Raw genomic sequence first — 17,920 nt, 5'->3', positions numbered from 1 at the left:
CTCTGTGCCTACTATAGCACATTAACAGTTATCATATATGGAACAGGTAGTGAAGCGTATAGTTAAGGTTGACCAACACTTTATAACTGTACTTATAACTGTCATCACACCACAAGCCCCTTCTAACAAAAATGATACATGACCCAAGGAGGGGGGACTGAAGCCTGAGCCCACCCAAGCCTCCCCTTCCCTGGCCCAGGATGCAGAGCCAAAGCCCCACTGCCCCATATGCGTGGGAGGAAGGTATGTGTGTGTGGGGGGGACAAAACCGAAACCCAAGGGCTTCGGCTCGAAGCAAGGTGCCTGTAACCTAGGCCCTGCCACCCAGGCTGAAGCCCTCAGGCTTTGGCTCCAGGTGGTAGAGCTCCGGCTTCAGTCTTGGTCCTGGGCCTCAGAAAGTCTAAGCCAGCCCTGGCGACCCCAACAACACGGAGTCCCGACCCACAGTTTGAGAACTGCTGCTCTAGCTCACGGGGATAAGCAGGACTTCACTGCAGTTGCTTGTTCCAGCAGCCAGGGACTGCTGTGGTGCCAGGCACCAGAATTAAAAGCATGAATACGAACTCTTGTCTTCTCAATACTCCCACTGCTGGTGCTCAGAAAATTCTGAGAAAAATAGCAGCATAACTACAATGCAAATGGATAAGGAGCCATGGTGGGGCGACAGGGACTGGGACAAGAAACCAAGGGGAGGCAGTGGGAAGGCAAGACTAGGACTGGAACAAGTTCAGGTTGACAGGACCAAGGGCAAAACAGTTTGTAATCACTTTAGTATGCTACATGCAGAATCTGGAATAAAACTCAGGATTCCTGAATCAGAGGCGGAGGATGACCCGGAAGCCAAAAATGCATGCAGCCAGGAGCTCTTCTCTACCCCAAAGGATGCTAGCTAGTCGCAGCTGTCAGATCTTGGCAAAGTGCAACAAGGAGAGGAGGCCCCTGGTAAGTGGCTTTGATTTTGGGAATCGCTGAAGCAAGTTGTTGCAGGCAGGGGAGTTGCAGAAAGCTGGCTTGTGTCTGTGTGATGCGCGTATCACCACATGCCTAGTTTGAACGGCAGAACAGGGTGTTGATTGACTCCCTCACTTCATGAGAGTTTCCTGGAGATCTCTGAGACAGATGCTCATGGAGATACTGGGCAATCCGTTGCCACAGGTTCTTTGGCAGAGCTGCTTTGTTTCTTGCCCCATTAAGCGTAACTTTCCTGCACCACTCTGCTGTCACTGGAGGGTGGAGTGGGAGGACCATTGCTGCACACAGGCGAGCTGCATAAGGGCCAGGGCGGACAAAAAACAATAATTGGAGTGTCGGGACAGCAAGAAGAGGGACTGAAAGGAGCACGCAGCATGCCAGAATGAAGCCATGGAGTGGCTCCTAACTGTTACGGAGAGCCAAGCGGACATGCTTCAGGTGCTACTACCACTGCAAACCAAGCAGTTCCTCACCCACCCTTCTCTGCGGCCACTGTCACAAAACTCTTTCCCATGGATCCTGTTCCTCGACCCAGACACCACCAACAGACTCTCATCAACCTCCTGGCTCCAGTCTGTATCCACAGTATTCCACTCCTGCCCCATCACAGTCCAGCACTGTGGACTTGCAGTACTCACTGCACTCAGCACCCCTCCCTCTGCAGTTTAGCCTTGCTGAAGTACAATACCCACGGCATTGTTCTCCAGAGGAGAAGGCTGGATATGATACCTGGACATATGCAAATCTAACTGTCCCGGGACCCCACCTCCTCCTGGGACCCTCCCTTCCCCCTCAGTGCTGATGTGTTTTTCTGTTTGTCTCTCTCCTCTAGTTGTTTTTTTAAACTAATTGTGTTGGTTTGCAAGTAATCTTTATTCTATTAACTGAAAACAAACAGAGCCCTGAAAAGCAGCAGGCAACTTTCTTAAACCTTCATAGTGCATCATCTGCACCAATGACAATCACCTCTTAGCATTATAAGCACTGCACTTCTGAACACAGCAGCAAATATTAGTGGCTTTCAGCATCAAAATTTCTGCTTCAAGGTATCCCTGATTTGATGGCACCGCTCCTCGTCCCTCTGATAGCCCGATCTCTGGCTGTTCAAATTCTGCCTTCAGGAGCTGAGCCTCAGTAGTCCAGCCATGCGTGAAGCTTTCATCCTTCCCTTCACAAATATTACAGAGTGTACAGCATGCAACTATAAGCATAGGAATATTGCCATCAGGTCCAGCCTCCCATATAGGCAGCGCCAGCAGGCTACTAAATAGCCAAAGGCACATTCAACAGTCATTCTGCACTTGCTCAGATTGTTGCAAACTGCTCCTTGCTGCTGTCAAGGTGCCCCGTGTATGGCTTCATAAGCCATGGCATTAAGGGGTAGGCAGAGTCTCCCAGAATCAAAATGGGCATTTAGACTTCCCCTACAGTGATCTTCTGGTCCGAGAAGAAAGTCCCTGCTTGCAGCTTCCTGAACAGGCCCGTGTTCCAAAAGCTGTGTGTGTCATGCTCCTCTCCAGACCAACCTGAGTTAATGTCCATGAAACACCCACAGTGATCCACAAGCACCTGGAGAACCATTGAGAAATACTCCTTCCAATTAATGAGCTCGGTGGCTAGGTGGTATGGTGCCAGAATTTGAATATGCCTGTCATCTATCGCTCCTCTGCAGCTAGGGAAGCCCATTTGTGCAAAGCCATCCACAATGTCACACACGTTGCCCAGAGCCACAGTCTTTTGCAGCAAGATGTGATTAACAGCCCTGCACACTTCCATTAACACGAGTCCAATGGTCAACCTTCCCACTCTGAACTGGTTAGCGACCGATTGCTAACAGTCTGGAGTAGCCAGCTTCCACAGTTCGATCTCCACATGCTTGTCCAATGGCAGGGCAGCTCTCATTTTGGTGTCCTTGCATTGAAGGGCTGGGGTGAGCTCTTAACACAGTCCCATGAATGTGGCTTTTCTCATCTAAAAGTTCTGCAGACACTGCTCGTCATCCCAGATGTGCATGACGATGTGATCCCACCACTCAGTGCTTGTTTCCCGAGCTCAAAAGTGGTGTTCTACTGTGATCAGCATCTCCGTGAATGCCATCTAGTGTCGTAGCTACTACGCATGGTGAGATCAATGTCGCACTCCTCTTGCCTTTGTAGTTTAAGGAATAACTCTACTGCTACTCGTGACATGTTAATTAGAGCGAGCAGCATACTGGGCAACAGCGTGGGATTCATTCCTGCGGACCGAAGAGGGAGAGCGCGCAGTACACAAACCATTGAAAGATGGTGCTAAATGCAGACGAAAGCACAGGGATTGCTGGGATGCAAAGCAATGCCTCACAGGGCACTGGGACAGGATCCAGGATGCCCCACAACCCCCTCCGCCTTCCCTCAACTCTTAGTGACAGAAGAGGAAGAGATACTTTGTGGCATAGATGCCCACAGTGCACCACTCCAAATATCAGTGCAAGTTCCGCAAGCATGAACACAATACTGCGCAGGCAGCTGACAGTGTGAACACACAACAGAGGTTTCCCTTCAGTGCTCTCTGAGTGGCGCTGTAATTGCCAGCACAGTAACTCTGCCAATGTAGACATATCTCAAGTGGCAGAGGTCTGTGCTGGGGATCTAAAGGTCTGTGAAGCAGAAACGCCTATAAACAAACAAAAAAATCCCAACAGTGTGATTTTAGAAGGAAAAAGACTTTTTGCTCTGACCGAATTAAAGTCTAAGCTTCAACCCAAATTTTCAGTCTACGGAAAAAAAAAAAGCTGCTCAAAGAGAACCCAAAAATAAAAGCGGATGTTATGAATATCTGTCTATAAAACACAAACTGTTCTCTGTACATGGCTCAGTGAATGTCGTTTGTGCTTTCCTAATATTTCAATTCCAACTTTTCATAGCTTTCTATTTTTTTTCAATCATCATCGAGTTGGGACTTTCATAGGATAGTTGAAATAACGTCTGTGGACTGACCCAACATGTCAAATGTCTCAAAATAGCTTTGGACCTGCTGACTGTCTAAACATTTTTCTATCTGTGGATTTTCTGAGTGGTATTACTGCAATCAGGAGGTTCTTTGTTTGGTAAAGGTGATCTCAACTGAACCCCATTGGACAATGCTCATGACTTCAGAAGAGGAGTACTCCATTCTGATTCCTCAAGGGACTCCTGAGGTGTTGTTCCAAAGGGAAGGAATCAGCTAGGCCACCATCTTCAAAAACTGACGTAAACAAAGTTGCCAAAGCTCGTGGGTCTGCTTGCAACGGGCTTCTGGCATCTGGCCATTTGATGACTCCATGCCTAAAAAAAGGAGGCCTGTACTTGCTCCATCCTCCCAGCTGGCCACCAAGGGTACGTTCCAGCAACATGCAACGTCTAAAATTCAACATCTGCAAGCCTATTTTGTCTAGAAAAGCAGCAACTTCTGTCAATGTTAAAACATCCAAGCTGATAAAACCAGTGGCTAATATTCTCAAACATGTAACAGCATCCTGAAGTTGAATTAAACAAAAGAATCAAATTTTCAAGGTTTATGTGTTTTTTCAATTTTTGTTAGTAGACAGACCTCTCTAATAAAAATGCAAGAATACTAATTTTTTTTTTTAAGAACTCCAACAGATGGCTGTGTGTGTGCATAGCTAATACCCACAGAATTTGAGAAATTATACACAAATAATCACATTAAATAAACATTAAGGTTACAAAGTCAAGCACTCAAAAGTGAGATAATCCTGGAAATAAGGTTGCTTGTGCAACCTTAATTTAACTCCCTTGTGTATGTGCATTATAATCCTGTCTTAAACTACATGATCATTTACTATAGAGACAAGGTGAGCGAGGTAATATATTTTATTGGACCAACTTCTGTTGGTGAAAGACAACCTTTTGAGCCACACAGAGCTCTTCTTCAGGTCTGGGAAAGGTACTCAGATTGTTGCAGCTAAATACAAGGTGGAACAGATTGTTTAGCTTAAGTAGTTAACAAATATTGTAAGAGACCTTTCAAGGTGGCCAGTTAACCTCTGAAGTCATAAAACAAAAAAGGGGAGGTAAAAGTGGGTTACAGATCATTGTAATAAATCATAAATCCAGTGTTTTTATTAAGTCTGTGATTTTTAGTTTTGTCTAGTAAAGTTATGAATTCAAGCTCCAAGGCTAGCCTTTTGAAGGTGTTGTGCAGGTTTCCCTAGAGAATGAGGACTGAGAGGTCAGATATGCAGTGATTGTTTTGTGAAAAGTGTTCGCCCACGGGTTATATGGTGCTTTTGTCTTAGTTTTCTATCTGATGAGTGCCATAGATAAGCCCATGAAAAAATTAATAATTCTGTATGCAGAGCAGGATTTGAATTGTATGCAGTAAATAAGGCATGGGTCCATATACAGGGAAACCCCGCTATAACGCGAATTCGGCTATAAGGCGATCATAAGGTGGCTGTGGCCGCCCCAAGCAAAAAAAAAAAAAAAAAAAAGCGGAGCGCTGCAGAAGCACAAAAAAGGAAAGAAAAAAAAAAAGGCTGGAGCACTGCTTACTCTTTTGGTGAGAAGAGCCATTCTCCTCCCCAGGTGCTCCTCGCTCTTCCTCTGCCCTTGCACGTCTCCCCTATTCTCCCCAAGTGTTTTCCTCTCTCGCTGCATGGCTGAGAGCCCCCGCTGCTGGAGTTGCACCCTTTCAGTTACTGTTATGGGCAGTTCACAAATGCAACTCTTCCGCCCAAGAGAAACTGACCAGCTTGAAACGGACCAGCTTGAAAAGGTAAACCTCGCTATACCATGACCCCGCATTTATTGTGATCCAGTTTTTTGGACCCCAGTCATGTTATAGCGGGGTTCCACTGTATTGAACTTGAGGCTAAAATGAAATATTGACTACCCATTAACTGAGCACTGCCCATCCTATAGACTTAATGGCGCACGGTTCTGTAAAAAATAGTAAGAGTCTTGAATTAAAGACTGTCAAAATGCATACACACAAGCAGTAAAAGTTAAGGTTTCATGGACCACCTTAATTCTGGTGATTCCTAACTTCTGAGTGCTTGACTTTGCAAACTGAATATTCTTTTAACGTAGTTTTTATGTATAACTCTAAAATGTAGATATAAATGTGCGCATACTTGAAGGCTCAGAGACAGCATTTTCCTCAGGCTTTCAAAGCAAGGTATAAAAATGCTCTTCGGAGGCAGAAAAAAGTTGAAAGAAAGTGAACATTCCACTTGGTAGCAAGAACCATATAAAAATTTCTTTTACAGATATGGCAAAGCGATGGTAATCCAAGTATTTGGCTGTGTAAGGATCAGGTAGTAAATCTGTGTTCTTTACATTCCATGAGCTTATAGTGCAGTATTCCAATGTACACCATTTGTGTGTTGTAATAAACTGGATTATGCCCCTTTTAAATGTAACCATCTATATTTACCAAGATTGAGGATACAGAATTTTTCTGTATTTTCTTCCTTCTATTATGAAGATAATGGTACAAACAATATGCAAATATGAAGTGTATATATACACATGCCAGCCCACACTGAGTAACAGGAAAATGTTAACTGGTGCCTACTATCTCAATGACATTATCTGCCAAACAGTTTTTGGAGAAGGCCTTCTTATGCTCTGCCCTGCCAGGTTGTCACACATTTTTGGGGTTGATTGGGAAGCTGCTGTCTCTGCTGCTCCTAGAACACAGCAAGCTGCTGATGCTTCAATTTTCAAGCACCCTCTGTTTTCCTCCTAGCAGGTGAGCTGTCCATGCCTTCTTTCTGAAGACAGTTAAAATATTTCTAAAAGAGACTACAATTTATCTTTTGTCACCCTGACCTTGTGCTTTAAGTTAAACAGTAGGTCCCAGGGCAATCTGCAGAATAATTGACAAAGAGTCCTGTGGCACCTTATAGACCAACAGACATATTGGAGCATAAGCTTTCATGGGTGAATACTCACTTCATCAGATGCAAGGATAATGGTGATGCAGAATAATCGTGATTGTACAGGCTAAACAGAAATACTTGGAATGGCCATTACTTCAAATACAGTATTGAGTTCAATAAAGAGATTGGGACAATTTCAAATTTTCTAAAGAAATATTATGGACTAGAAAGCAACATGGGAACATTTAAAGTTGGTGATATCAAAAGCTGTAGCAATATCATGCAAGTTAATAAATTAAAAACTCAAGAGCAGATTTGGTAGGCACACTTCATTGTTTCTGAAGTCACTGACCTCTTGTTCCCTTTGAAATATAACCACTCTGCCTCCCTTGTCTCCTGTTGCAAGAAGATCTCCAGAGTAATTAAATTCAACTGTTGAAATAATATCAGCTGTAAACATAAAATAGAGACAAAGTAGCATTAAAAATGTGGAAACTGAGCCAAGTAGTTTCAAGACCTAGAAACTGAACACGCACAGAGGAAGACAACTATTCCACTTAGGACTGTTTTGCTGTCATATTACCAATCTGACTTACAGCATTACTATCCAAAACTAAGCCAACACTTTTGTGCATGTATATCTTATTATTTCTTACTGCTGTACATTTGCTGAGCGGCAACAGTATGCTCTGTGCTGAACAGAACAAGGTAGCAAGCTAAGCCCACAAAGGTATGTATGTCTATGCTGCAAACATCCATAGCTGGCCTGTGTCAGTTGTCTTGGGCTTGCGGGGTTATAAAATTGCAGTGTAGATGTCTGGGCTCGGACTGTAGCTCAAACCCTGCAACTCCCGGGAAAGCAGGTCTGAGATAACCTGCTCTCTGGGGAAGTTTCTTTCTAAGCTAATCTCCAACAATTGCGGGTTACAACCTAAAATGATATTTATATCCTCTCAATTTTTGAATTTATTACAATTCTGGATATTTTTGCTACCCAGATAAATATCTAATCTTGTGTTGTATCTTGCTAAATTTCTGGCCTTAGTGATATTCTGAGGCAATGAGTTTCACAGTCTAATTGGGCATTGAATTAAAAAACAAATTTTCCTTATCAGTTTTGAATTTGCCACCTTTAATTCTTTTGAATAACCTCCTGCTCTGATGACACAAATAAATAGATATTCCTCTCAACTTTCTCTATACCATTATTTTGTATTTATGTCCCCTGAAATTTGTCTCCTTTCAACATAAAGAATCTCAATCTTTTTAATCACTTATGAGTTCACCTATACTTTTAAACATTTTTATTATTTGCCTCTGAACCCCCTCCAATTCTGCAACATCAGTTTTGAAACGGAGTGACCAGAACAAAACACATTATTCCAGATAAAGGCATACCATTGGCATATTAATAGCACTATAGTATTTTCAGTATTAATTTCCATTCATTCCTTATGCACTGTATCAATTTGCCTTTTTTTGTTTAAACCACTGCGGAACATTCAGAGGCCTTCACTATTTTCCAAAAGGATGCCTAGATCTTTTCCCTGAGTTTATTGCTAGTTTAGAACCCAAGCGAGTGTATTAGTAGTTCCAATTACTCTCTGCTGTGCACATCATGCTACATGTTATCAATCCTGAATTTCATCTGCCATTGTGTTGCCCCTTCAATTAACTTGATTAAGGGCCCTCTGAGGTTCCTTAAGGTCTTCTCCAGTCTTGACTAGATAATTGTGTCATCTGCAAGTTTGCCACCTCACTGATCATCTCCTTTTCTAGATAAATTTTAATAAATTAAATATTAGTCTTACCATATGATGTTGTGGCACCCTGTTGAAACCTTTCCATGATAAAAAGAGTGCCTGTTCCCACCAACTCTATTTCCTATCTCAGTCATTTTCTGATCCATGACAATACTATGCCTCTCACATAACCTGAAACTATTTTTTAAAGTTCTAAAATACATTTCCTAAAATAAATTTTCTGCAATACATATGGAATATTCTGAATACAGGATGGCATGTCATAAAGGTTTTTATTGGCACTGAATAGAATGATCTAATTCAAAAAGTTTTGACAATCCTGAGCTCCTTGAAGTGGACACAAATTGAGATAAAAATATCACTATATACAGATATATGAAAAAAAATAGGTGTATGCATCATGAACACAATGAAAAACTGAAAAATTGCAAAAAAGCAGAAGGAATGAGCAAGTGATTTAAGAAAGTAGTGGAGGCAATCCAAATCTGAAGCATAAAATCTATAGACTTAGGATATTTTCAAGAATATTTCATATTTAGACGTCCAGCCTCTAAGTTACAGACTATCACCACTGTATAAATAAGCACATTGCTACTGTAAAATCTGAAAGCTATACAACAAGCGAGACCATTTTTACTAGTGGAAACTGGCAAACTGCCTCTGAATAGAAACTGAAATTAATCCTTCTTTTAAGCTATTACTGATAACCTTTAAATCAAAGGAAAAAAACGTTTTTCAGAAAATGCCTAACATCTATTCTATCCTCCAATTCTAACTATCAGAGTACTCACTGACTCATTCTCTCAAAAAACAAAACAAAACAAAACATTAAAACAAAAAGCAGAAACTGGCATTGCTGAAACCTTGGGAGACAATCAGTATAGGTGTTTTTCACAGACTGATTTTGTTTAATTGCTATCAGTAACTGATTTCACTTGCTTAACATAGGTCTGTTATTTACTATTTGCATTACAGCTACACTGAGATTGGGTTCCCATTATGCCAGGCACTTTACAAATAGGATACAGTCCCTATCCCAAACACTTTAAAATTGTAGTAAGCAAAACAAACGGTGGCAGGGAAACAGAGGTAGAAAGTGATGAAGTAAATTAGGCAAGCTCACATAGCAGGTTGGTGGCAGAGCCAGCATTAGAATCCAAACTTCTCTGCGGACTCACAGTCCAGTGCTCTGTCCACTGAACTATGCTGTCAGGATACAGAACCCCAAAAAACATGCTGGGTGTATTAAAGACATGTTCAATATGGAGAGGTAGATACCTTATCCTGTTATGCCATCTCTAGTTAACAAAAGAAGTGGAGGCAGTGGAGTTAGTGACAAAGTTCAATGGTGACAGAGGTAAACAAGGTCAAATGGACATTTGAATCATCTTGCAACTACAGTAGCCATTTGGATTGACTGCTGGAGACTATGAACGTATGGGATTTTCCACTGGAGAACTCCTTTATTGTGTGTCACTACTGGAAAACTAATGAGGCCATGTGGGAGATGCAGCCATTAGAATGACTTTTGGGTGTGTGGGTGTGCAGGGCAGGGGGGGTTGTTGGAACAAACATCGTAAATTGCTGACAGTCCATACAGGAAAGTAAGTTTTGGAGAAGGAAGTGACATGGGGTACAGAAGACCATACAAGATAACTTTACTGTTTTGCTGTTGCCAGGGAGCTGCACAGAGCATGGTGGAGTCACCACTGTAATTTCAAGTTTGGAAAAGGTCACTTAACTTCTGCTTCTGTAGCTTGTAACTCTAACAATGTTTTAGAACACTTCTACTTATTTTTTTTCAAAATCTAGAGCTTTCTTATTTAAGCCTACATAAGAAGTTTTAATGATGTTACTGCTATATAGAATAAACACAAACATTAGACGGTCACAAGAATTAGGAAAGGGACCGTTATAGCTAACTACATCTAAGTGTTCTTTGGCTCTTTCAGCTCAAACTGTCAAGAACATAACGTATAGCAATTCAGAACTATTAATGCCCTGATGACAAAAGTGATTTTTCATCTCCTTTCTAGAAGGTAACCTGGCTTGCTGCCTCCAAGAGCAGTCCATATGAACAAAGAGCTTCCCATAAGGATCAAGATTTCCTGAAAAGGAAAAACTGATTGGGCTTTTGCTCTTTTTGCTTTATGATGCAAAATTCAAATTGTTATTTTTTTTAAAAAGGGGTTTCCTCTGTTTTTTCTGTTTACCACCACGATTTCAACAGCTTCCACCTCACCATCAACCTCAGCCTGGACCAATCTACACAGGAGGTCCACTTCCTAGACACCACGGTGCAAATAAGTGATGCTTACACTAACACCACCCTATACCGAAAACCTACCGACCACTATGCCTACCTTCATGCCTCTAGCTTCCATCCCGGGCACATCACACGATCCATTGTCTACAGCCAAGCACTGAGGTACAACCGCACCTGCTCTAACCCCTCAGACAGAGACCAACACCTACAAAAGCTCCACCAAGCATTCTCAAAACTACAATACTCGCACGATAAAATAAGGAATCAACAGAGCCAGACGTGTACCCAGAAGCCTCCTACTGCAAGACAAACCCAAGAAAGAAACCAACAGGACTCCACTGGCCATCACATACAGTCCCCAGCTAAAACCCCTCCAACGCATCATCAGGGATCTACAACCCATCCTGGGCAATGGATCCCACACTCTCACAGGCCCTGGGTGGCAGGCCAGTCCTCGCCCACAGAAACCTGCCAACCTGAAACATATTCTCACCAGTAACTGCACACAGCACCATAGTAACTCTAGCTCAGGAACCAATCCATGCAACAAACCTCGATGCTAACTCTGCCCACATATCTATACCAGCGACACCATCACAGGACCTAACCAGATCGGCCACACCATCACCGGTTCATTCACCTGCACGTCCACCAATGTAATATACGCCATCATATGCCAGCAATGCCCCTCTGCTATGTACATCGGCCAAACTGGACAGTCTCTATGGAAAAGGATAAATGGACACAAATCAGATATTAGGAATGGCAATATACAAAAACCTGTAGGAGAACACTTCAACCTTCCTGGCCACACAATAGCAGATCTTAAGGTGGCCATACTGCAGCAAAAAAATTTCAGGACCAGACTTCAAAGAGAAACTGCTGAGCTTCAGTTCATCTGCAAATTTGACACCATCAGCTCAGGATTAAACAAAGACTGTGAATGGCTTGCCAACTACAAAACCAGTTTCTCCTCCCTTGGTTTTCACACCTCAACTGCTAGAACAGGGCCTCATCCTTCCTGATTGAACTAACCTCATTATCTCTAGCTTGCTTCTTGCTTGCATATATATACCTGCCCCTGGAAATTTCCACTACGTGCATCTGACGAAGTGGGTATTCACCCACGAAAGCTCATACTCCAAAACGTCTGTTAGTCTATAAGGTGCCACAGGATTCTTTGCTGCCTTAACAACGAGGAATTTTGGAGGACTTTTTGAATGACTCAAACATACATACTGGAATCTTTCTGAACCTTGGTCAAAAGGGTTAAGGTACTGAATAAATAAAGTCTGTTCTTTGAAGTGTTTGAGTTAAATTGGCAAAAAACTTTAAACATTCTAAATATGTTAATTTTTCCTTTTAGGCAGGTTTCACTTCCATGATTATAAAGGAACAGTCCATAAATTCTCTAACTATCCATACAAATCCAAGGTTAGACAAGAGTTTTAATCTTTTTTTTTTTCGGTGGGGGATTAAAAAAATAGATGGAAAACCCTTCCCTCCTTCTTCTTGATCCCTTTCTCATGCTGTGCTACCCCAGCCTCCAGCACTTTCAGCTCTTCTTTATGCACTGTGCACAAACCCATTCTCTTTCCCTTACAAGACATATTTTTTTAAAAAGCAACCACATTTGCAGGGCTTTATTTTTTAAAGTCAGCACACTAAACGATGTATTTTTAATCACATTTGTTACATAAGAATATTTTTCTTCCACTAGTTGCGGGACCACCAATTTTCTCTACTACTAGAATATATCAGGCGACCCTTGACAAGAGGGAAGTAACCATTACCAAAATTTCCCATAAAAGTGAGGAAAGAACAAGTAGCATCAACATCATAGTATCTTCCCCCTGTCCTTTCTGAAGAGAGAAAATAGATTTCTGGGCCTATTATACCACGAAGCACTACCCTTGGGAGCGGCACACCCACAGAAAGCTATGAGATGAATTATGTATTTATAAAGTAACTTTAAACAGAGCTATCGTTGCCTGTGAAATCTGGGGCTATCCACATAGAGGCTTTAGGCAAAATATTTCCCTGAAATAAGGAAAACTACAATTGAGATTTAAACAATCCACTTTTAAGAAGTCTATCTTTGTTAAGTAACTGAAACACTTGGTATTATCAAATTTCTTTCCCCAATACCATTCTTCAGCTGTTCTCAAACTTTCCTACTTTGAAAACTACATCCTTCTATATGCAATAAATCTAATATCTATCATCATTTTGTATGACCAGTTTAGAGCCATCACTGATACCCTGAAACAGCGCACTTCCACTTATTTAAAGATATACATATAAAAAAACAATTCTATATCAATCTCAGCAAAAAAGATTCACTATAAATTTATAATAGCGGTTTCAGCACAGGGATAGTATCAGAAAGAAAGCAAACTTCAGTTTTCTATATTAATCAAATAGGTTAAAAAAAGTTTTGAAAATGTACATTTCAGATAGAACTTACCTGGATCAGCACATAGTAACAATCCAAACAGATTATATCTCACCACTCAGAATAGTATTTTCATTAAAACAGCATCATAACAGAAACAGATGCTGAACATGATCTTTTAGGCTAAAGAAATATCTCTAACTTTAAAACTAAAAGCACTTTTAACTTCCTCAATAGTTGCAAACTAAACATGAGTACTTAATAAAGAGTTTATAGAAAAAAAAGTCTCCATTTGTGTATTTTATGGATTTGACACCACTGTGTACTGTCATTTTCAGATTTCTTTGTACAGTTAGTTTCCCCCACTTTCAATCTCTTTTTCCTTACAGCAAAAGATAAAGACAATTAAATATATATTTGTAAGACCACAAAAAGTGACAGGAGATTTACCATTAGTAGTCTATACCATCAAGACTATATTGCAAGCTGATAGTGCCCCACCAAATCAGTTTATATGGACAGCTTGGTAAAAAGACTGAGATTAGACACCACAATTCACTCTCAACACCTAGGATCAAATACTGCAACACTCACTATAGGTGAAGACTCTCAGACTTCAGTGAATGCCACAATGACAAAGAGAGGCACAATAGCAGAGCCCAATGAAGGACTGACGGACCAGTTATTTTTTTTTAAATGTGATTATAAATATTCCTGTTTAAAGACAAAAGGTGAGAGAAAGAACTCTAACAAATGGCAAAGGCTAACAGTATTTCAAGGGTAGCAAATTATAAATATAACTAAGGTTTCAGTCCTGTAAAACACATGTGCTTTCATATCAGGTGTAAAGTTAAGCAAAAGGTAAAGCATTAAGCAGTATTAGGAGCAAATAAGTCTACAAGATTTTGATTTATACTGGGGGGGGGGAAAATAAGGTTAAAAAATAAAAAATGATTTTTAAAATATACTTTGATATAGAGCTAATGAATCCCTTATATGAAGTCCATACTTTTCATATAAAAATTATTTAAGACACTCTTCAAAAGCACTTCGAAATAAAAGATCCAGCTAATACCTTCAGCTGACTCAAATTTTACTATGAAAGAAGATTTTATGAACAAATTGATTAAATTTTAAATCTCATACAAAAGACTGAAGAAAATGCTAAGAGCCACAACACCACACGGGTAAACTTTTACAAATATTGGGCTCAACGCACACTTGAAGGAATGGGGTTAAGTAGGCCACAGACCTCACTTACCATGCCAACAAAGAGGCCCGCTGCATACAAGGGGATTCACTCATATTATAGGGTAGCAAACACCACCCTCATCCTCTGTGGGATACACAATGGAAGGGCAATTTTAGTATGGTGATGTGTTAAATAGGAGATCTGTTGGTGAAGGTTGCTTAGAAATAAGCTGAATCAGCACATTATCTAGTAACGCTGGCTGTACCACTTCTAATGAAAGTACTGTCTACTTCAGATTGCACTGGCCAGCAGTTATGTGAGCCTTGCAATACTAGAGGCCATTTTTGGGTAGCCTTTCTGTCACCTTGAGGCAAGATCGCTGCCAGTTTTAATGTAATTTATGATGCTAGAGTGAATGAGGCCACAACAAGTGCTTCTGTTTCACTTAGGCAGAACTCCTGTTGATTTAATAGGTACTTAAAATCAGGCCTATAGTGGGAAAGTATGTTGTTAAGAGTTTTATAAGTTATAGTTATACAGTTTTTCCTATCAGACTATGCCAAGGGATGGAGCTTAAGTCTTTCTAATTTGCAATACATCCTGTAATAATGTGCACTGGATCTTTGATAACACACATTTCTTCCATATTGAATTCTGATGTTACAAAATCATGGAACGAGGTAGTAAAACGTACTCGCTATTTAGAAAGGAGAGAGCTTCTGATTATATACAAATGTCCTGGTAATCAGCAGTGACTGAAAGGTAATTTTATTATAGTAAATATTTTGCCAAAACTGGATTGTTTCTTAAAATATAAGCAGGGGTGGCTCTTTAAGCTTTTTCATGGATAAGAGGTTTAAAGAAACAAAAAGCGAGTGTTCTAAGAATGCCTGAAAACCTATTAATATAATTAACTTACATAAATTCACAACTTTAGAGTGTGTTACAATTGTAGAAATAATCAGCTGATGCATATACTCACTCATCTCTAGTCTGACTGTTATCTGCTCTAATAAATTGAGTCTCTTCACATGCCAGATATTTTGGAGGCAAAACAAAAACAAAAGTAACATGAAAACTAAAACGGTCTCATAATATTTTTGCAGGGAAAAATAATATGGATGAAACAAACTATGCATGGGAAAAATATATTCAAAAGTAATTCCAGAACCAAGAACAATGCACACAAGTAGCTAAAGTATGTGTGTGTTTTTATTTTTATTTTTAATGTAGTAGAAACTCAAATACGTGAGGCAGCGTATGACATCCTGTTTACAAGCGTGCATCTCAAACTGGGACAATCTGAATATAGGAGATCTTTTAAAAACAGAGACTAACTCATTGAAACTCATACAGCAACACTATACACATCAATCTTGATTATTTAGAAGGAGTGGACTTTTTAAAGCAACGTAGAGCATTTTGGAATAAGAATGGTAAAACGATAAACAAGTCTAACGTATTTCAACTGCGCTTAAAAGAGCACTTATTTCCTACCCAAATGTCCTTATTTATAGCTTTCAAATGTTGGCAGACATGAATAAAATCCTTCATTGCTACAGTGAAATTCTAAACACTGCTTTTTAAATTCATTCCTAATGAAGGAGCCTCCCTCTCTGCAGAAAGCAGAAACTTGACATGTCTGACTACCTTTCTTTAAAAAAAAAAAATTACCACTGTCAATACTCCATCTCCCTGGTGATTATAAATGAAGAAGAGGAGGAAGCCACCTTCGCTGTTATGCTATCTTGTGAGAGCAAGCCGTTCTGAAAAGCACAGGCACCAGCTTAGTCATCGCATCCTCCCCCCCTTCCTACACACACCCCATCCTCAGGGATTCACACTGGGGCAGGAGAATTGCAGCACCAGCAACGACTCTTCGTACGAGTCGATAGGCGCGACACGTTAGACAAAAAGAGGTGTTGGTGTCTGCGCCTAAGGCGGGGGCGGATTAAAGTGAATGCAGGACTGGGAGTCACTGATACCCCCGACTGGGGACCCCTATGACACGGCGATTCCTGCTCAATCGCGGGCCGCAGCGCCCGGACCCCCCTTCTTACCTTCTGCCACGTCCTCGTCGATAGCCCCCTTCACCTGGGAGAAGCACCACTGGAAGTCGTTACCACCTCCTCCTCCGCCACCTCCTGCCACCCCTGCGGAGACAGAGCGCGGTGAGGGCGAGCGGCGCGGGCAACCCCAACCCAACCCCCAGGGAGCCGACCTGACCCCTAACCCGGCCCCGGCTCCCCCACCAACCCTGGCCTGGCTCCTCAGTGCCCAGCCCAGCCCGGCTCCGTACTGCCCGGCCCGGCTAAGGCCCACACGCGGTGCGGTCCGGCTCGGCCCCGAACAACCCAGCCAGTCCCACCGAGCCAGCTCAGCCTCCCATGCCCCGGCTCCGCGCTGCCCGCCTAGGCCTGACTCCCTGCCCGCCCCGGTCGGAAGGCAGAGCGCCCTCCACCCGGCCCCTACCCTAGGCCAGGCCCAGGCCTCCCCAGCTGACGGCCGCGGCGTTGCGTGCGTCCCTCTCACCTGCCATGTCGCGCAGTGTGTGTGGGGTGGGGGGCTGCGGGGCCCACGAGGGGGAGGCGCCGGCCGAGACCGGGTCAGAGCCGCCGCCGCACACAGCTGCAGCCGCTGGAGATTTTGGGGTTTCAAAATGGCGCCCATTGCCGGTCGGCCTGATCCGGTGACGTCATCCGGCTGCCTCTCTCCAGGAGGCGGGGCTGGGAGCGCCGGGCGGTGCAGGAAGCAGGCGGAGCCGGGCCCGAGCTGTGACGGGGGGGGGAGTCTGGCGAGAGTATGGGGGGACTTGGCGGACATAGGCTGGCTGGGCTGGGCGGCCTGCTGGCACCCAGGAACACAGCTTGAGGAGGGGCAGTTTATTCCATTTGAGCTGTAACGCCCGCCAAATGGAAACCTGCTTAGCTGGGACGGGGGTCCTGAACCAGGAGGAGGGGGACAGGCTGAAGTGGGGTGGTAGCTGGGGTATCACCCAGTGCTTAATTTGCCCGTTCTGAGCCCTGACACCTCAGGACTTGGCAGTTCTGAGCCCTGGCACCTCTGGGCTTGCTGTGTCAGTGTGAAACTACAGATGTGGCTTGAGCACCAGTACCTCTTTCATTACCAGCTAAGCCCTGTTTTTGTAAAGGGAAATCATGCTGGGGGAAACAGTTCCTTCAGGCTGAGACCAAACGGGCAGCGAGGTGACGTGTAGGGGAGCATGTGGGGTCCAGTGTCTTCCTAGATTGGCCTGCTGGGGGGCAGAGGAGGGGTTCTGTCCTTCCACTGGGCCTGCGACCCCAGCACGCTTGGCCCCTATCCCTGGCAGCCAGGTCTGAGCAGGGAGTGGAAGGGGTGGGACCAGCAGCTTCTCATGCCAGCCATGCTGGGTCACTGTAGCAGCTGCCTGAGAGAGTCTGGCTGGGGAAGCGGTGGTGGGCTACCCCCTGGCTGGGCCCGGCTGCTG

The 17,920-nt window shown here is 42.9% G+C and overlaps 1 protein-coding gene across 3 annotated transcripts in view; it reads right to left on the bottom strand.

Annotated features, from left to right (window-relative positions):
• Nucleotides 1-17,130, bottom strand: part of PPP2R2D (protein phosphatase 2 regulatory subunit Bdelta) — a 37,587-nt gene extending 20,457 nt beyond the window's left edge. Inside the window, exons 1-3 of one of the 3 annotated variants that reach the window (XM_030568940.1) lie at nt 16,984-17,130; nt 16,512-16,604; nt 7,188-7,285 (exon numbers count right to left, since the gene is read on the bottom strand). In XM_030568940.1, coding sequence (XP_030424800.1) covers nt 7,188-7,285; nt 16,512-16,604; nt 16,984-16,990 — 198 coding nt within the window. In that variant the 5' untranslated portion in view covers nt 16,991-17,130. Of the gene's footprint in view, nt 1-7,187; nt 7,286-16,511; nt 16,605-16,983 lie in introns of those variants that run through there. The other 2 variants (XM_030568939.1, XM_030568941.1) reach the window with 2 other exon arrangements.
• Between the last annotated feature and the right edge of the window lie 790 nt (nt 17,131-17,920).

The sequence above is a fragment of the Gopherus evgoodei genome, chromosome 7, assembly GCF_007399415.2.
Source record: "Gopherus evgoodei ecotype Sinaloan lineage chromosome 7, rGopEvg1_v1.p, whole genome shotgun sequence".
Lineage (NCBI taxonomy): Eukaryota > Metazoa > Chordata > Testudines > Testudinidae > Gopherus > Gopherus evgoodei.
Note: the sequence above shows the minus strand (reverse complement) of the source record. Positions and strands in the feature narration are given on the sequence as shown.